The 16,018-nt window shown below is 38.8% G+C and overlaps 1 protein-coding gene across 8 annotated transcripts in view; it reads left to right on the top strand.

Moving 5' to 3' along the window:
- SORBS2 (sorbin and SH3 domain containing 2) overlaps positions 1 to 16,018 on the top strand; it is a 215,628-nt gene that overhangs the window by 186,875 nt on the left and 12,735 nt on the right. For 7 of the 8 annotated variants that reach the window (XM_047715223.1, XM_047715202.1, XM_047715209.1 and 4 more), the window contains one exon: positions 14,326 to 14,375. In XM_047715223.1, the coding sequence (XP_047571179.1) occupies positions 14,326 to 14,375 (50 nt within the window). Of the gene's footprint in view, positions 1 to 2,281; positions 3,041 to 4,686; positions 4,882 to 8,703; positions 8,812 to 14,325; positions 14,376 to 16,018 lie in introns of all 8 variants that reach the window. The other variant, XM_047715201.1, reaches the window with a different exon arrangement.

Genomic DNA, 16,018 nt, shown 5'->3' with positions numbered 1-16,018 from the left:
TAAATGTATTTTCAGTTTCCTAGGTTTTTTTTCTTAGAACACCAGATTTTACATGTTATAAATAGAGAAATTTCACTAATAACTAATTAGTGTTTATTCTCAACTGCTGGGAAGAAAACATGTTGAAAAGCTCATGTCTATAACTTGAAAAAAAAATACTTAATGGTTTCATCCCATCTGGTAATCTATGCTATGATATCACTGGCTTAATGAAGGAAACTTCTCAGGAGTGTTGAACTGAATCATTTTCAGAAAAGGAACTATAGTATTATATATCCTAGTTTCTAACTGATATTTGCAAATAGAGAAGGAACTCATTGACTCTTCAATCACTCTTTGACACACTCAAATCACATTTCTCAACATACTATCTTTATGTGAGGGGAGATTCAAATGTTGACACTATTTCTGTGTTGAGTGTAGTGGAGTCCAACTCTAAGGAGAAAAGATAATTTCTTGATTTTCGTATTATAGGTATATTTATGTTATATAGGCAACTCAGATACTTGGTTTCACTGTTGGCAGAATCAAATCCATTGTCAAGCTAAGCACTTTGAACCTGTTAGCATACGTATTGCCCACCACGGTCCGATAAAAGGAGCAGGTAGTGACTGTGATAGTGGCAGTCCTGACAAGAGTGGGATTTAAACGTCTTTCTTCCTCATCCACATAATATTCCTGAGCATGAGAAAAAAGGGAAAGTGAAAAGTCATAATCCTGAATTTTTACATATTTCACAGATTTTCAAAATCTTTTATGGCATTATATAACAAAGAGCATAAAATAGAACACTGGCTAGTAAGAGAACTCCTCTAAGCTATCAAAGGAGACTTAGGTAATTTCTGTCTTATTAAAAATTGAACACAGACAGGACTTGCTAGGAGTGGCTGTCTATCTACTAACAGACCACAGTGTAGTATCACTTTCTATCAGGTACTCAGCAGCCTTTAGTCCCAAATCTTCCGGTAGAACACTCACATGAGCTTTGTGACTCTTTGCCTCATTTATCCCACCACCTGCTGGCAGGAAATCATATTTCCTTTAAAAAAATAGCTAAATAAATTCTATTAATGCCCCATTCCTCTTACAGCACACAGAAGTCAAAATTACGTGGCCCTAGGACCAAGAGTGCTGAGTACATGAGTCAAGTCTCATCCTAAACAACCAACTAGAAAATGCATCTCCAAAATCTTCCTTGAAGATTTTTTTCTTTCCAAACCCAAACCGTCTACCTAGAGAGAATGAAAGTAAAATGCCATCCATGTCTAGCATTCCTTCTAGTTCAGCAACAATAGATAAATGTCTTAGAATATTCCTAGGCGGAGCTTCTAGAACTATTTTTCAGGAATTTCCACTAAGATTCTGTTTTGTTCAATATGTCCGAAATCTAGTGACAATATTAAGATACACAGTAGTATATTTTTGCCTCAGGAGATTAAGTTTCATAAATTATATTCCACAGGTTTACATAAAGGAATGGGAATCCTAGCAGAAGTTAACTCCCATTAAAATCATATGTCCCTTTTCTATGTAAACTTTTACTTTGGATTTTTTAAACTTTAAAGTAGAAGTTACCATAAGTCAAGTTGTGTTCTGATGATGAGTTTCTGTTCTTGAAAACTATTTTTCAGAATTTATTCATTTGGAATGTGTTCATGTGTAATGATGTAAAAATATCTTATACCATATGTATAATTACCTTGCAAACATAAGTGAGAAAATTATGGAAGTTCCAAAGTTTTGGCACCATTTTGGGAAGAAAGAACACTAAACAAATTCAAGGGATAAGAAAAGGTTTCATTATTGAAAACTTCATTTAACAGTAACATTATTAAAAGCTTCATTTAACAGTAACATTATTGAAAACTTCATTTAACAGTAACATTATTGAAACCTTTCATTTTACAGTGACATTATTTCAGAGACACACTAAGTCAGTATCTGAACCCTAGTTTAAAAGAGCTAATCTATTAAATAAAATCACTTACGGTTTCACGGTCTGACCTTGTGATCTCTACAATAGCTTTATCTTATCCTGACACCTAAGATCTCTTACCAAATACTAGGAGAGTTTCCGTGTTCAGATAACCTTCTAGTTAACATGCTAATGATTTCATTTAAAGTCAGCAAAACATCTTTGAGTCAAAACTGTCACATAAAATATTTTTATATGTATGACCATACCTTTCCTGCATTTCTCTGTCTCTGTGTTTTGATGTATTATTATTATTATTACTTTCTTGGTTTCTTTTTAATGCCATAATCCCTGCTCATTTCTAAGTTGGCTTCCAGGGAACCGGCCCCTGCTCCCATGCACAAAGCTTCACCTGGCTCAGATAAAACAGCCCCTGGGTGGCTGTCCCTGACAGCCACGTGTCCACCGGCAAATCCTTTGACCCCAACGCCACCTCCTTTTCTGGACAGCTTCTTGGATGAATTAGAGAAGCTTGGTGTTTTCACCTTATCAGCTGACCAAGCCAAACCAAGTATCCTAGAGGAGATCCTTGAAATTAAGGAGGAGCCCTCAGTACTCCTCCCGCTGCCTCCAGCTTCTGGACCTGCCAAGCCAGCTTCCTCTCTGCTACCTGTCCCCGGCTCAGGGGTGACCTTGGCTGCACTCCAGCCTTATGAGGCCAAACCATTGCAGGATTCCAGAAAGACAACTCAGAACAAGTTTGCCAATCTGACAAAAATGGGAAAGGGCTTTGGAGACCCTGAGAAAGTACGTAAAGTTCTAGGTGATAAGTTTGTGGCCTCTGCACACACGAATTTGGGTCCCTTGCCCCAATGTCTCCCTGTCATTGGAGAGGAAGATGAGGATATCTGTGAGGGGTTTATGTCAGGCATCCAAGGAGGGCCAGAATCTCAGGAACCAGGGGCCCTGTGGTGTGCCCATGATGGCCCAGAGGCCACACCAAGCCTGCACATTGAAGAGGAGGAAGAGGAGAGGAAACCCGCCTGCTTAAAATATCCTGTAGCCACCCCCACAGATCCTAGGACCCCTAAGGAAGACAGCAATGCAGCGAAGACCAGTAATGAGGTATTTTAATCTTGCCTAATTACTGAAGAACTAACCAGTCTTACTCTATTTAGATAGTACAGTTAATCACATTAATAAACATCAATTTTAGCACTGCCCTACAAGGCATCCTCTTAAGAAACACAAGCACTGCCTAAGCTGGGGGGTGGAGGAATGGATGGAAACACACCAGATTTTAGTAAGATGACATAAATATATGATATAATTCCAGTATTTATTTGTGACTACAAATTCATATTTAAACAGTCTATAATGTATAGTCTTCCTGATTTTTGTTACTAACCGTGATAGCTACAGAGTTGAGCTCTTACTCTCAAACACTGTTCTAAGAACTCTTCATCTTTACTTTTCATAACTCAATGAGGTGGTTATATTAGTAACCCCACTTTAGAGATGAGGACATTGATACACGGAGATGAGTCCAATTCCAAAGGCAATTTGCAAAAAAAGGAGAGAAAGAGAGAAGGAGGAAACAAAAAAGTACTCCTGTGCCCTTTTAACTCCCTGAAGAAATAATTTCTTCAAGTTGGTGGCTACATAAGACTACTGATGCATTTCCATCTTACAAACAAAGACTCTTGGGCAATGATTTTAATTAGTAGAGAAGGAAAACACCTTAAATCTTTAGCCTGTAAATTTTTCTCTTACAATAAAAACAAAAGCAAAACTTGATCTCGCAAATATATCACCAGTAAATTAAAAAGAAAATTTGATTACTGGCAAAGACTGAAATTATGAAACAAAAAAAATGTTTTATATCATGTTACTATGCAAGTCACTTCCCCCCATGGATCCTTTATTTAAACATCTTAGAAAATGAAAATAATTTTCCAAAAATCCCATAGTTTTCTATGAAGACCTTACCAGGAACACATATAGAGGCGCAAGTGACCTATACTACAGTGTGTTCTTGGGCTTAAATAAAGATCAGCACCCACGAGGACCCTCGACATCCACGGAACCCTGAGGCTTGGCTAAGTTCCTCACCCAGAAGAGAAAAGTTCACCTGAACAGAGAACCCAGTCCCACCTGCACTTGTATAAAATAAACACACTACTGAATACAAGAGATCATTCACTACAGGAAGTCAAACATGTTTCTAGGTCAGTTATTTAAATAACTCATTTTCCCTCCAACGTAAAATAGTACGAGGCAATTAGATAGGTGGCTTTGTTCCCAGGAGCCTGTTGCGGGCAGGCAGGGGGAGGTTTCACAGTGGTTCCCATCAGGCACCCACAGGCACACGTCCCACAGGCACACGTCATCGCTCCCACTCCCCTAGCTTTGCAGCAAACTCTCTAGAAATCGCGATCTACTTTACCAGCAAGTTACAAAGAGTCATCGCTTTTTATTGTTTCTCCTTCATGTTTAGAAGGAGCCATCCTGTAAATAGAAAGTTGTAGAATCTGGGGGTTCCTGTCTCCAGCTACCCACCTCAGAAAAATGATGCCACCCACTGGGAATTCTGAATCAAATTCTATAGAAAAAGTTAGTGCTTTTCAAGCAAGAACTTGTCATAAATGTCAGTTGCCAGGGCATTTGGTAACGTTAACATTATTCGAGGTTGGGGGATAATCTCCAGAGACCAGGTAACCTTGTTCTGGACACAAGCCGTAATCACATCTTGTCTTTCCTCAATCTTTAAGCTGCCTTCACTTTCTCCGGGAGATGGAAAGTCTACACCCTTTCCCACCTGTCTCCTTCCCTCCCTTCCTGTTCATTCTCCCTCCACCTCTGTCTCTGACTTGAACTCCACATTTTCTCAGACTCCCCAGCCCTACTCCCCTCCCCTCCTCCCCAAATACCCTTACCAACAGGAGATAAATTCACCAAAACTAAAGGTAACTGCATCCTGAGTGTGGTTTTTTGCATGTCTTTAAATGAATTTTGTTCATTAGCTGTATTTAGATTTGTGCCATCTTACAAGTTCTAAAACGCCATGGAAATATTGGTTGCTAACTTTTAACATCATTGGCATGGCCTCTGTCCAAACCTTTAAAAGACGCACTTACACAGCGGCTATACCCAGGTTGAGGAGTAAAACAAACAAAAATGTATATATAAGAATAAAAAGTAATCACTAGATTTTTTTTTTTTTTGGAGAAGCATCCCATTCAAAGACATCGACTCTGTGCTTGTCATCCTCTGTCCCTTCCCAGCGGGCTCATTGCCTCCCACGTGTCCTGCCCATCAGCGGGTTCAGCAGAGCCCAAGGGTAGGAAGATCTTTGGCACTGTCTTGAGTGCCAAGACATTTTTCTTCCACAAAATGGAAGTAGGTTAATGAGGATTGCGGGATTGACACTTTCCTGTTAACAGTTCACAAATCACCCAACTCTGAGTAGTGCAGGCTGGCAGCCCTGCTGGGTTTTTAACTCCCTGTAAGGATACCGAGAAAAAAGATGTCCAACAAAATTAGTGGCTGGCCCTGGAAAGGGATCTAACCACAGCATGAATGAATTCATCACAGGAGAGTTCTGGTTCTACAATCAGAATGATCTTGAAATCTCTTCCTTTAGACAAAAGGTGATAAACGGCAGATAATAACCCATCCTCACCTCCAGTCTTTGGAAATTGAAATGGGAGCCTCTGCAGTTAAGTGAAAACACAAAGGTTGTGGTAGAGTCGAGTTTCTTTGCTAGGAAGCACCAACACCCAACTCCGGAGAAATGCCATCTTGCACAGTTTTCCAAACTCCCATCACCGCCTCCATCCACCCCAATAGCCCAGTAATGTGAATTCATCTTACCTATGAAAGGAATTTTTTGAAAAAGTGAAATAAAGACTAGCTGCTCTCTACCCTGCATGGTTTCATTTTGGCTGGTGTGAAATAATTAGGAAATTTTAATAATAATAATAATACTTCAGATAATATCTAAGACTAAGAATTTGCCTTTCCCCCACTCTTTCTGTGGTTTTCATTTTAAGGCCAAAGTATTTCTTCCTTGCCTTTCCCTTACTTGTTCTTTAGCCCTTAAGCTTTGTTAATACATGACAAAGTAACTTTAAAATTTAAAATTTAAAATCTCTAATTTATTATTCTTTTTTGAAGATTTTACTTATTTATTTGAGAGACAGAGAGAGAGAACAGGCAGGCAAAGCAGCAGGCAGAGGGAGAGGGAGAAGGAGGCTCCTCCCCTGAGCAGGGAGCCTGACTGGGGGCTCGATCCCAGGACCCTGGGATCATGACCTGAGCTGAACGCAGACGTTTAACCGACTGAGCCACCCAGGCACCCCATGAACAACTCTAACTTAGAGAGATGACAATCTCGCCATTGTAGTCTCAAGGACAAAATCAGGATTTACACAGATTTATTCTCCTGCAAGAACCATGCTCAATCTCATACACACATTAGGTTTCAGTTTGCAGAATGCTATGAGAGAATGGAGGTATTCACAACAATCATGTTTTCCAAGGATACTTTCATAACTACATCAAATAACTAACTCCAGAAAAATGGAGCATTTTTTCCTCTATTTTATATTACTCGAGAGCAAATGAGCATTATAAATCCCTCACTGAGCTTTTCGAAAACCTTATAAATCTATTTTTTCCATTCATGGGAAGAATATAAGTTGACTAAAGTTATCTGTGCTTGTAAATATAGAAGCAAACTGAATCAGCAGCAACGTTCAGGCCATCATTATAGTTTAACCCCACGTCTGACACTGATAAACTGGGCTGGCCTGAGTCTTCTAAGAAGGCTGCCTGTTTCTTCCATGTCAAGAACGTTACGAGTTACGCTCCTTACAAAGTAACCCTGCACTAAAAGCAAAGACAAAATCAAATTTTAATAATGTTTTAGTAGGTATGGTAGAGTATGCATGAAATCATTAAAATACTTTTATCAACCCCTACCCACCATTGTTTTACTTAGTGCATGCTAACTTAATGCAGTTTTGGTCTATTATTTTCTGAGACAATGTCTTTCACATACAATCTAAAATCCTTCATAAAAGTAAAATTCACCAACACTTTATAGATGGCAGAAGACTGAAATGTACATATAAATGATGAGCGATATATAAATCAGAATTCAATATTTTCTCTAGTCTTTTGAGCATCCTTTTTGTAAATAGTGGTTTTTTCATACTAAAAATTATCATAATTCTCTACTCCTTTTTAAGCTGAACTTCCCCTTCCAGCTAAGAGACTTATGGCGTGTGGACTCAAATTGCAGTGTAAGCTCTTTATGAAAAGACAGAGATACTCTTCTTTGGGTGTCTTCCATGAAGGGCCCCTAAGGAAGACTGCTCACTCTAAACCATCCCACCAGAAATTACTCCCCTCGAGCACAGTTCCAACATGGAATTAAGCACTAATTCTTCCTAATATGTCCTATGATCTTTCTGGCTGTTTATCTACATCAAGCCAACAGCTAAATGTTTTTTTCTCTATGAGCCTTAATGTTCATAGAATCCCCGTATTAGCTGAGATTGGGGCAGCTTCCACACCAGAAAATAATTATAGCTTAAACAACGTACAAGTATATTTCTTTTATGCATGAAGGTAGGGCACCTAGGGCTGGTAGGTGACTCCACAGTCATCAGGAAATGCCATTTTATTTTAGCACATCATCTTCCTCAATGAGAAGTTTCCACCGCATGGCCCAAAGTGACTGCACCAGCTCCAGCAGTCCCTTCCTACTTCATATATCCCATCTGTCAGAACTTATCACATGAGCACATCTTGATACAAGAAAGGTTGAGAAATAGACTTTATTCAGAATGTCCAAGTCCCTGTTAGGATTCTGTTACAGAGGATGGACAAAGAAGAGAATGAATACTGGAGAACATCAAGCATTCTCTGCCATAACCCCTAAGGAAAAATACTTAATGCATTTCTTATCTAGAGACTGCAGATGTGAGGTCAATTATTACTAATTATTATAAAAAACATTCCTCAGTGAGAGTTAACAAAACCACACACTTTTCTTTTAAAAAAGTCTTTTAGTACTACTGAAATTCCCGTAAGCATATCAAATACTTGCCTAACAGTTTGGACAAGTAGTGGATCTTGTCTACTCCTGGAAAGAAAATAAAGCATACTCACACAAGAAAGGTTAGTTGGTTCACTGTCATATTAAAAATCTTCCTTTGAAAGAATGCCAAGATAGTCACAAGATGGAGTCAGGACAATATTCAGTATTTCATGATATTTTACCATTTTTTCCAGAAAAGCCATGTTTTCTCCTGATGTGTTTTGTTAGAAAATGTGCCCCTGAACAATGATTGAGACTTTTTATGAAACTCGGTGGGTATTAAGAGATATTTCCCTCTATCTTACCTTGCATCTGGTCGAATAAGCACAAAGGAAATAGGTCAGATCTGAGGCTGTCTTGAACCCCATTGTTAAACATTCTTGTATGTGTTCTTAGCCATCAACATTGCACTCAAACATCTTCTTGATACCAGCTTTTCTCCGTAAGTCTCTCTCTGCTCTGCCTGTTGAGTTCCTTCTGAAAGCAGCACTTGCCACCTGTGGTGTGAAAACTGTGGGCAGCCAGGAGAGCTGTCTGCAGGCTAACTGGTAAACCCTCCCCGCTCTGCAACCGTCCAGGAGTTTGGCATGCTGCGTGTGCATGAAAAAGCAAAACAGGAAAGCTCCTCCTGAAGGCCGTAGAATGAGGACAAGAACTAATTAACTTCTTACGGATTTTCCAGGCTGACTTAAAAAGTGAGATATTTGTCTTGGGTAAGCCTCCGCGTAGCCCAGTGATGTCTAGGAGATCCTGCGGCTCGCCTGTCAGAGGGCTCAGCAGTTCCCACAGGGTAGGGTCAGAACACCCCCCCCCCCCGGGGCCGGGCACGCTGGCCACCTGTCCTCACGCTGGCTCTTCCTTCGTTGTCGTTGCTGTGCTTTGCCCCTAAAGTAGAGCTAGAGATACCCCTGAGATGAAGGGACCATGATGATGGGCTGTGAAATCAGATCAACTCGAAAATCCTATCTTGTCTTTGGGCAACGTGTTTCCCTTTTACGTCTCTACGTGTCAGCTTTCTAAACACCAAAAACACAGGATGACACTCTCATCAGACAAGTAGGGTGTAGTTAGTATATGTCGTCTTCTCCAGCCATCTCAGGCTTCCATGTTCTCTGTCGGTTGCTGCTTTCCTTCCAGTCACCATTTTTAGTGCAAAGAATAAAGCAGTTGCTAATCGTATATGGGACTCACACACTTCCAGTAATGTTTGCTTCTGTGGCATTCAGTTTATTTCGATTTTTTTTTCTTGTGTCCATGATCCTTGTTGCAAAAATATCTTGTTGCTCTGGCAGTGTGTGCTACATTTGCTCCACGATCCTTTTTAAGCCTAAACCAGAAATTGGAGGGTATTTCGGTACTCCCGTCTTTTGACAGCTCTGATTGAACTTAAAGGTGAAATTACTTTTCCCTGTACCTCCTTAGCTCTGTTCATATAAATGGGTTCCAAATGGGACGATCAGTTCTGAAGAAGGCAGCCAAGGCATTTGGGGATTTCTGTCTCTGCAAAAATCTGTCTTTCACCATTTTTATTTGATAAACGCGGGTTTCACCTTACCTGGTCTGCTACGGGACTATGGTTTCCAAATTGCGAAGGGTACGATTGGTTGTAAAGAGGATTTCCTTTTCCGCTTTCAAAAAATGTAGCTCTCTCTCTGTGTGTGTTTCTGCCATGTTTGTGCTTTTAGCTGGCATCATGAGCTGTCACTTTGTTCCTGAGGCAAAATTTGGGTTGCCATAGAGAAAGAGGAATGTTGATTTGAAGAGATTCTTAGTCTCACTCGTAGAAGGGCCTTCCAGAGCCAAAACAAAAAGGAGGATTTTTTTCCACAATTCATATGGCCCGGCCATAAATTTCCCATGGGTCAGTGAGATGCTATGGTTTAGGTCACCTCAAGGTTTTTTTCTTTGCCGGATTTTTACATTATGTACTTATAAGTTCTCTGTGTTCATGGGGAACGTAAATATTCTATATTCCTTAGATTCATGCAAAGTTGTGTGTCATAATTTGAGAAGGAAAAATAAGGCTATCAACATAAACATGGGATTGTTATTAGGAGAATTCTATCGGATTCTGGTGGGCAAGTACTACCACTAACATTTTCTGGAAAAAAAATTTGACTGAAGAACTCTAGAAGTGCTTATAACTCTTTCAAATACTCTTCCACATTAGTACTTAAAGTAACAATCAATTCTTATTAAGAATTACCAAATACTAAATATAGCTAATTCCCAGAAATGCCTCTGCAGAAGCACGGATAGACAGATGGGTTCTGGACTGACTGCGTCTCCCCATCTGAGCTAGGGAAGTATATGGTTTACTGTAATCAGAGATTCTAGGATATTCCAGACTGGTTCCCTTAGGAGCAGTGGGCTGGTTCTGGCTTCAAATATTAGCATGTATTTAAACTTGTCTCATTTGTATCCACTTTTGATAACTTTAAAAAATAGCTACACTAAAAGGGGGGGGGGTGTTACATTGTCAAGGGAAAAAAGTTAAATATTTAGGATTCCGTGAAAACAACATGGTGCTTTCCTGGGTTTTCTCATTTTTATTGTATTCTTCAGACACATGTAAGTCTCTCTGAATGTCACAAATGTATATGTTATATTGATCACAAAACTGTTAAGAAATTATGAGTAATGAGCAGAGTTAAAATAGAAGCACGGACCCAAAATACTGGTGGCCAAAAAGCGATCCTTTCTCAAAAATTTAAAATGTGGGAAGGGCAGTACATAGTCAGAAAAACAGATGGATATCTATTCCACAACACTCCGTGGTCTTTAAAATACCCTTTCAAAATGAATGCAGGCTGGAGGGACTTTGTAGAGCGGTCCCGAGGTATATTAGCATGTTGCTGCCACTCCTCACCACTTGGGGCAATAGAGTGCAGATTCAGGACCGATCTCTTTTCAAGGTTTGTGCCCTTGGAGTTCTAACAGCCGAGCGGGGGGGGGGGAAGGCAAAACATAGTATCCTAAGATAATTTCCTTGAGTATCCTTAGAGAACATAAACACTCGCCTAAAGGACAAAATGAGGGTGCTGATTTTAACCAACTTGGGCCATCTATTCCATCAGAGTAATTCAAGAAAGTGCCAGTCAAAATTGCAATTGTTTCTTCTTTTTACTTATTTGTGATATTAAGAAATGATCTTTGAGTTTGGGTTTCCTGATCTGAAAAATGAAGCTGAATGGTTAGTAGGATTGTTTTACATGACTGGAACACTTGAGAATTAATCAATCCGTGTGAGCTATCTCGGCTCTCTGACAAGAGAGTGGTAAGGTTGATGATGGCACCTATATGTAACAGAAGAAATGTATCTGTGGAAATGTGGTTTCCTCCATGGATTTCCTGAGAGGGACAAGATTTTAATCTCTGTCTTGGCCAACTCTGATTTTAGAGATAATGAAGCTGAGGTGCATATCCAAAGTTACACTGTCAACGCCCACACCAGAAAGACACAAAGATGCCCTCATGAACAGCTATGAGTGCTACTTTTTCATCTATTAACCAAATACGCTTAAAATAAATGAATTCAAATACTGTAACTAGTCATCTTTCCTCAAAACTGGTTCCTCACTCTCCAGATTCACATGGAGATGATTCCTGTTAAGATAACCTTAGAAAAATTCTAGAAGTCACCATCATCTTAATAAAGGCTATGATAAATCTTGGCCTGAGCATGTGAACAGTATAGAGACCCGGGAAATCAGAGAAGAGGGTGAGGAGTGTGGTTCTCTTAAAGGCTGTAGAGGAAAAGAAAAGATATATTGGGAGGGGTGGATAAAAACAAGAACATTGCTGGCTGGCACACCCAGAAACACGACTCCTTGAAACGTAGACACCTGTGGCATTAATGGAGCCACATAATTCTAGCAACAGCCCAATGTGCATAATTGTCAAAGGGGCGATTCACTTAAATTATTTATGATGTGAGTCAAATTAAAGGACTTAAAAGTAGTAGAATTATAATGATGACAAGGAAAAGGTTCTATATGGACTTTCAAAGTAGATTGTTTGGTATCAAAGAACAATCTGATTTTTAAAGTCATAGTCACATTTTAACATAAGAGATCAATGAAATTAGACCAACTGGTTGTTCCAAGCCTTGGATGCCATGATGGAAAAGTCAAATTTTGACTCAACTTAAACATACTAGAATGATTTAAACATGTAGAAGGAGCACAATGGAATATATTTTACAAAACATTTTTCTCTGAAGATAAGAACAGGTGATCATATAATATTTTCTTATTTATAACTGTGCTATGAACTGTAAAGGGTGCTATGATGTTCTGTGAGGACAAGAGCATCTGTCCTGGTATGTGCTTTGAAATACAGCATTTTCCATTTTTTTAAATTACATTTTTATAACCTTTTGAGTGACTAACAGGAGCATTTTCACTATCATATGGCTTGAACATATAATCTTTGGCAAGAAATTTTACTCCTGGAAATGTGCTTTAAATGATCCAAAGCAAGGAAATAACTCTTTGTATAAAAATATTTATAGCACTTTTGCTCAAGATAGTGAAAAAAGGCTAGACCAACCTCCACTTCTAAAGCAAAAAAGAGGAATGGTTAAGAAATCTAAAAAATATATCCACACTTATGTGAAGGAACATTATTCTGCAGTGATTTAAAATGCAAAAGAAGACTGGAAAAGTATTATAAAATACTAATAGTAGTCAATATACATATATCTTATTCCTGCATGAGCTATTTATGCGTGATTGGACAAGAATTTAAAAAATTTAATAGGGTATAAGCTTATGGTTGACTTGTATTTATTTTACATATATTTATTTTTATTCATTTCTTATTTATATATAACATAGAATTATTCAATATATTTCCATTGAATTAAATGGACAACAAGGCTAGAAAATAGTTCAGTCTTCATAATTCTTAAAATCGTGTATCTTATTTCAATAATAGATACATTGTCAGTAACTTTATATTGACTTAAAGTATTGCACTCTTAAGTCATGCATGTGTTCAATAATTCTTATCCACTCTTTAGTCTGAAGTTTATATATTCCATGCACAGACTGTTGAGTGAAGTTTCTAAGAATAGTGTGAGTAAACTTCCAATAGATTGACGGCTACAAGTTTTAGTAACATAAATATTTAGTCTTATGCTAGAGAGTTTGGATGGGAAGGGAGTGAATAAAGAATTTAGGAAGGAGAGCAGATTATAGACTCAGACTGAAAGAAACCCCAGATTTCCTCATGCATTCTTGGACCAGGGGGATTTCTATGGACAATTTGCAGAGGAAAATTCCCAGCCTGTCAGTAATCCATTCAGAATTCTGGGACCCAGGAATTGGCCCTGGTGTCTACGGACATGGACTTACTAACTAATTCAATAGTCATCAAGAAGAGGATGATTTTGAAATGTGTTATGAAATAATTGTAAATGCTTTTCTTTTCCTGAAATAGTAACATTTAGGTAGTCGGTATAAACAATGTCGAGTTTACATATTCAACAAACATATTAACTTTCATTCGTTGCAATATTTATGTGGATATATGGGATGCTAAGGTTTGTCATTTCCAATATTATAAGTATCTATTACAGATACTGGTCTTGATGCTTAGTTTAAAAAGAAAGGAAACTCTTTTGAGAGTTCAGTGCACTGGAAATTTCTACCAATATTTCTCTTCTAAGGTAAAATGTTACATGTTACCTGGATATTGTTTGTTACATTCTATTTAAAGTTCTCTGTTTTCCCTTTTTAAAAATGCATGTGCTCTCTCCACATTGAGAACAGAGAGTGTTAATTCCAATGTAGCATGGGATGTCTGCCTATCTATATTTTCATCCGTACTGTACGTGAAAATGTTGTCTGTGAAGGAAAAGTAGAATGAATGTGGATACTTTGCTGTTAGACTAAATGTGGCCTATTTTCTGCTTGTTTGAGAAAATGCTGAGGAATAAGGTTGTATGAAGGTGTCCAGACTTCCCATTCTGGTGGTTTGGTGTCTATGTTCTTGCCATATTCCTGGCCTTTGAAAAATCAATGGGACTAAACCCTGACTTTTCCTTAATGCTTGAGCAGACTAGATTGTAGATATATTCAAAACATTTGAACCTTGGTTATTTTGATTTAATGCAAAGCATCCTTCAAAATATTTGAATTATTAATCCTGCAGAACCCCTTTATTTGTTTTTTTTCCTTCCTCTTGGTTTTTTACAATAGGAAATATTAAATGTCAAGAAAAGTACCATGCCATTATCCAGATTATATTTTACTTAGTACCAGTTTAAACACTGATTACATTGAAAATCATTTCATTTCAGCCACAGCGTCCTGTGTTTACTCATGAAAACATTCAAGGTGGGGGGGAACCGTAAGTATTCTTCTTCTCTTCTAAGTTCGAGACTCACCTTGACCCACAAAATAGAGAATCGATGTACTAAAACAGAGGCCTGTTCAGCTTTGCAAATGAGAGAGAACAACCTAACACGAGGCTCTTTGATGAAGAGAAATAACAACGCTCTCCATCTTTCATAACAGAGAGCAGAAGTTCATTTTGAAAAGAAACCTGTGATTTTGGGTAGAAGACTGATTTACACACCCAGAAAAGCCTTCCAATGTTCCAGTGATGCCCAAGACTTATCAATCTGCCTCCCTCTCTGTTCTACTCAGCATGTGAATTCTAGTTACCACAGCTTGAAAAACACAGAAATGTCCTAACATTGTCTGTACACATATTCGAAGACTAGAATGCCAAAGCAGACCAGAAGTGATAAGTTAGTAATGCAATTCCAGAGTTCCATTCTTACACGGGTCTTTGGAAATGGCAGTGTATTAAGACCTTCAATGTCATTCAGCTCAATGCCTTTCCACACTTTCAAACTCCCTCTCCTTTCTGACCTATAAGTCAATTTAAATTGAAGGTGTCACACATTGTCTTTAAGATTCTCTTTCTGTGTGTGTCTCTTTCCATTCCGTTTTGCCCATCACAGATGTTCAGAGGCTATCTTGTTCCTACTGCCTACTGCCTAGTCTGTAAGTCAGGAGTTAGACCCCTGGGAAGGAGCAAGGAGGGAACTAAACCTTGTCAGGCAGACCCAAGCCCCAGCAGAACCTCCCTCTGGCCCATTGCCCATGTTCTGCTCAGCCAGGGCCTAACCAGTCAGCAAGGCCTGCTGTGGGGCCTGGTGCCTTCTCACCACGAACTCCCTCCTCACTGCTTGGAGACCTGGCCCTGAGCTAACAGCAATGCTCTCAGAAACCATCTCTCACCTCTTACCAAGTGCATCCAGAAAGCGCTCCTCCTTAGGGAAAAGCTTAGGCAAAGAACAGGCTGGAAGTAAGAATCCCTTAAAGTTTCATTTACCTGGGGGAAAAAAAAAATCCAATAAGACTTGTAATTCTCAAGTTTGGGTTTGTTTCCTTATTCAAGCAGATGATAGGAACACATCACAAAAAAGGAAATTCCAAGCCTGTCCAGGTCTGTTGCATTACCAACACATTGTATTAAGCAGCTTTAAGAAGCATATGAATTGATAGGTATATTGTGTTTTACCGTTTCATGTCCTATAAGTTAATACTTCCATGTGTGGCCATTTGGGTATCTACCAAACCACATTGCTCACAGGTGGGAAAAGGCATGTTTTCAAGGCCCTGCTATGGACATTAGAAAACATTCTGTACTAAATTTCTATCTGATGAGTGGATTATAGGGTGTCACTAAATCCCTTTCATGTAAAAAACTGATTGGAGTACAAATAGGCACATCGTGTTATAAGGTTGCCGCAATTCAGAATTAGGATAAAATATGTTCTCGGAAAAGTTGCAAGTTTATAGAGAGAGCTTTGAGCTTGGCTGAGCATTTCTTATTTAAAAGACAAATTTCTTTTTGAAGGATCTTGTTGCCACCACCATCATTCATCTCACCAACACATCCTTCAAAACATTTTAATTGTATTTAGCTCCGTTCCTGTCGTGCAACACTGATTCTGAAAGCCAACAGAGGCAGGGGGTGTT

Source organism: Lutra lutra, chromosome 2, assembly GCF_902655055.1.
Source record: "Lutra lutra chromosome 2, mLutLut1.2, whole genome shotgun sequence".
Lineage (NCBI taxonomy): Eukaryota > Metazoa > Chordata > Mammalia > Carnivora > Mustelidae > Lutra > Lutra lutra.
The sequence above is the reverse complement of the archived record's forward strand: the minus strand, read 5'-3'. Positions and strand labels throughout refer to the sequence as shown.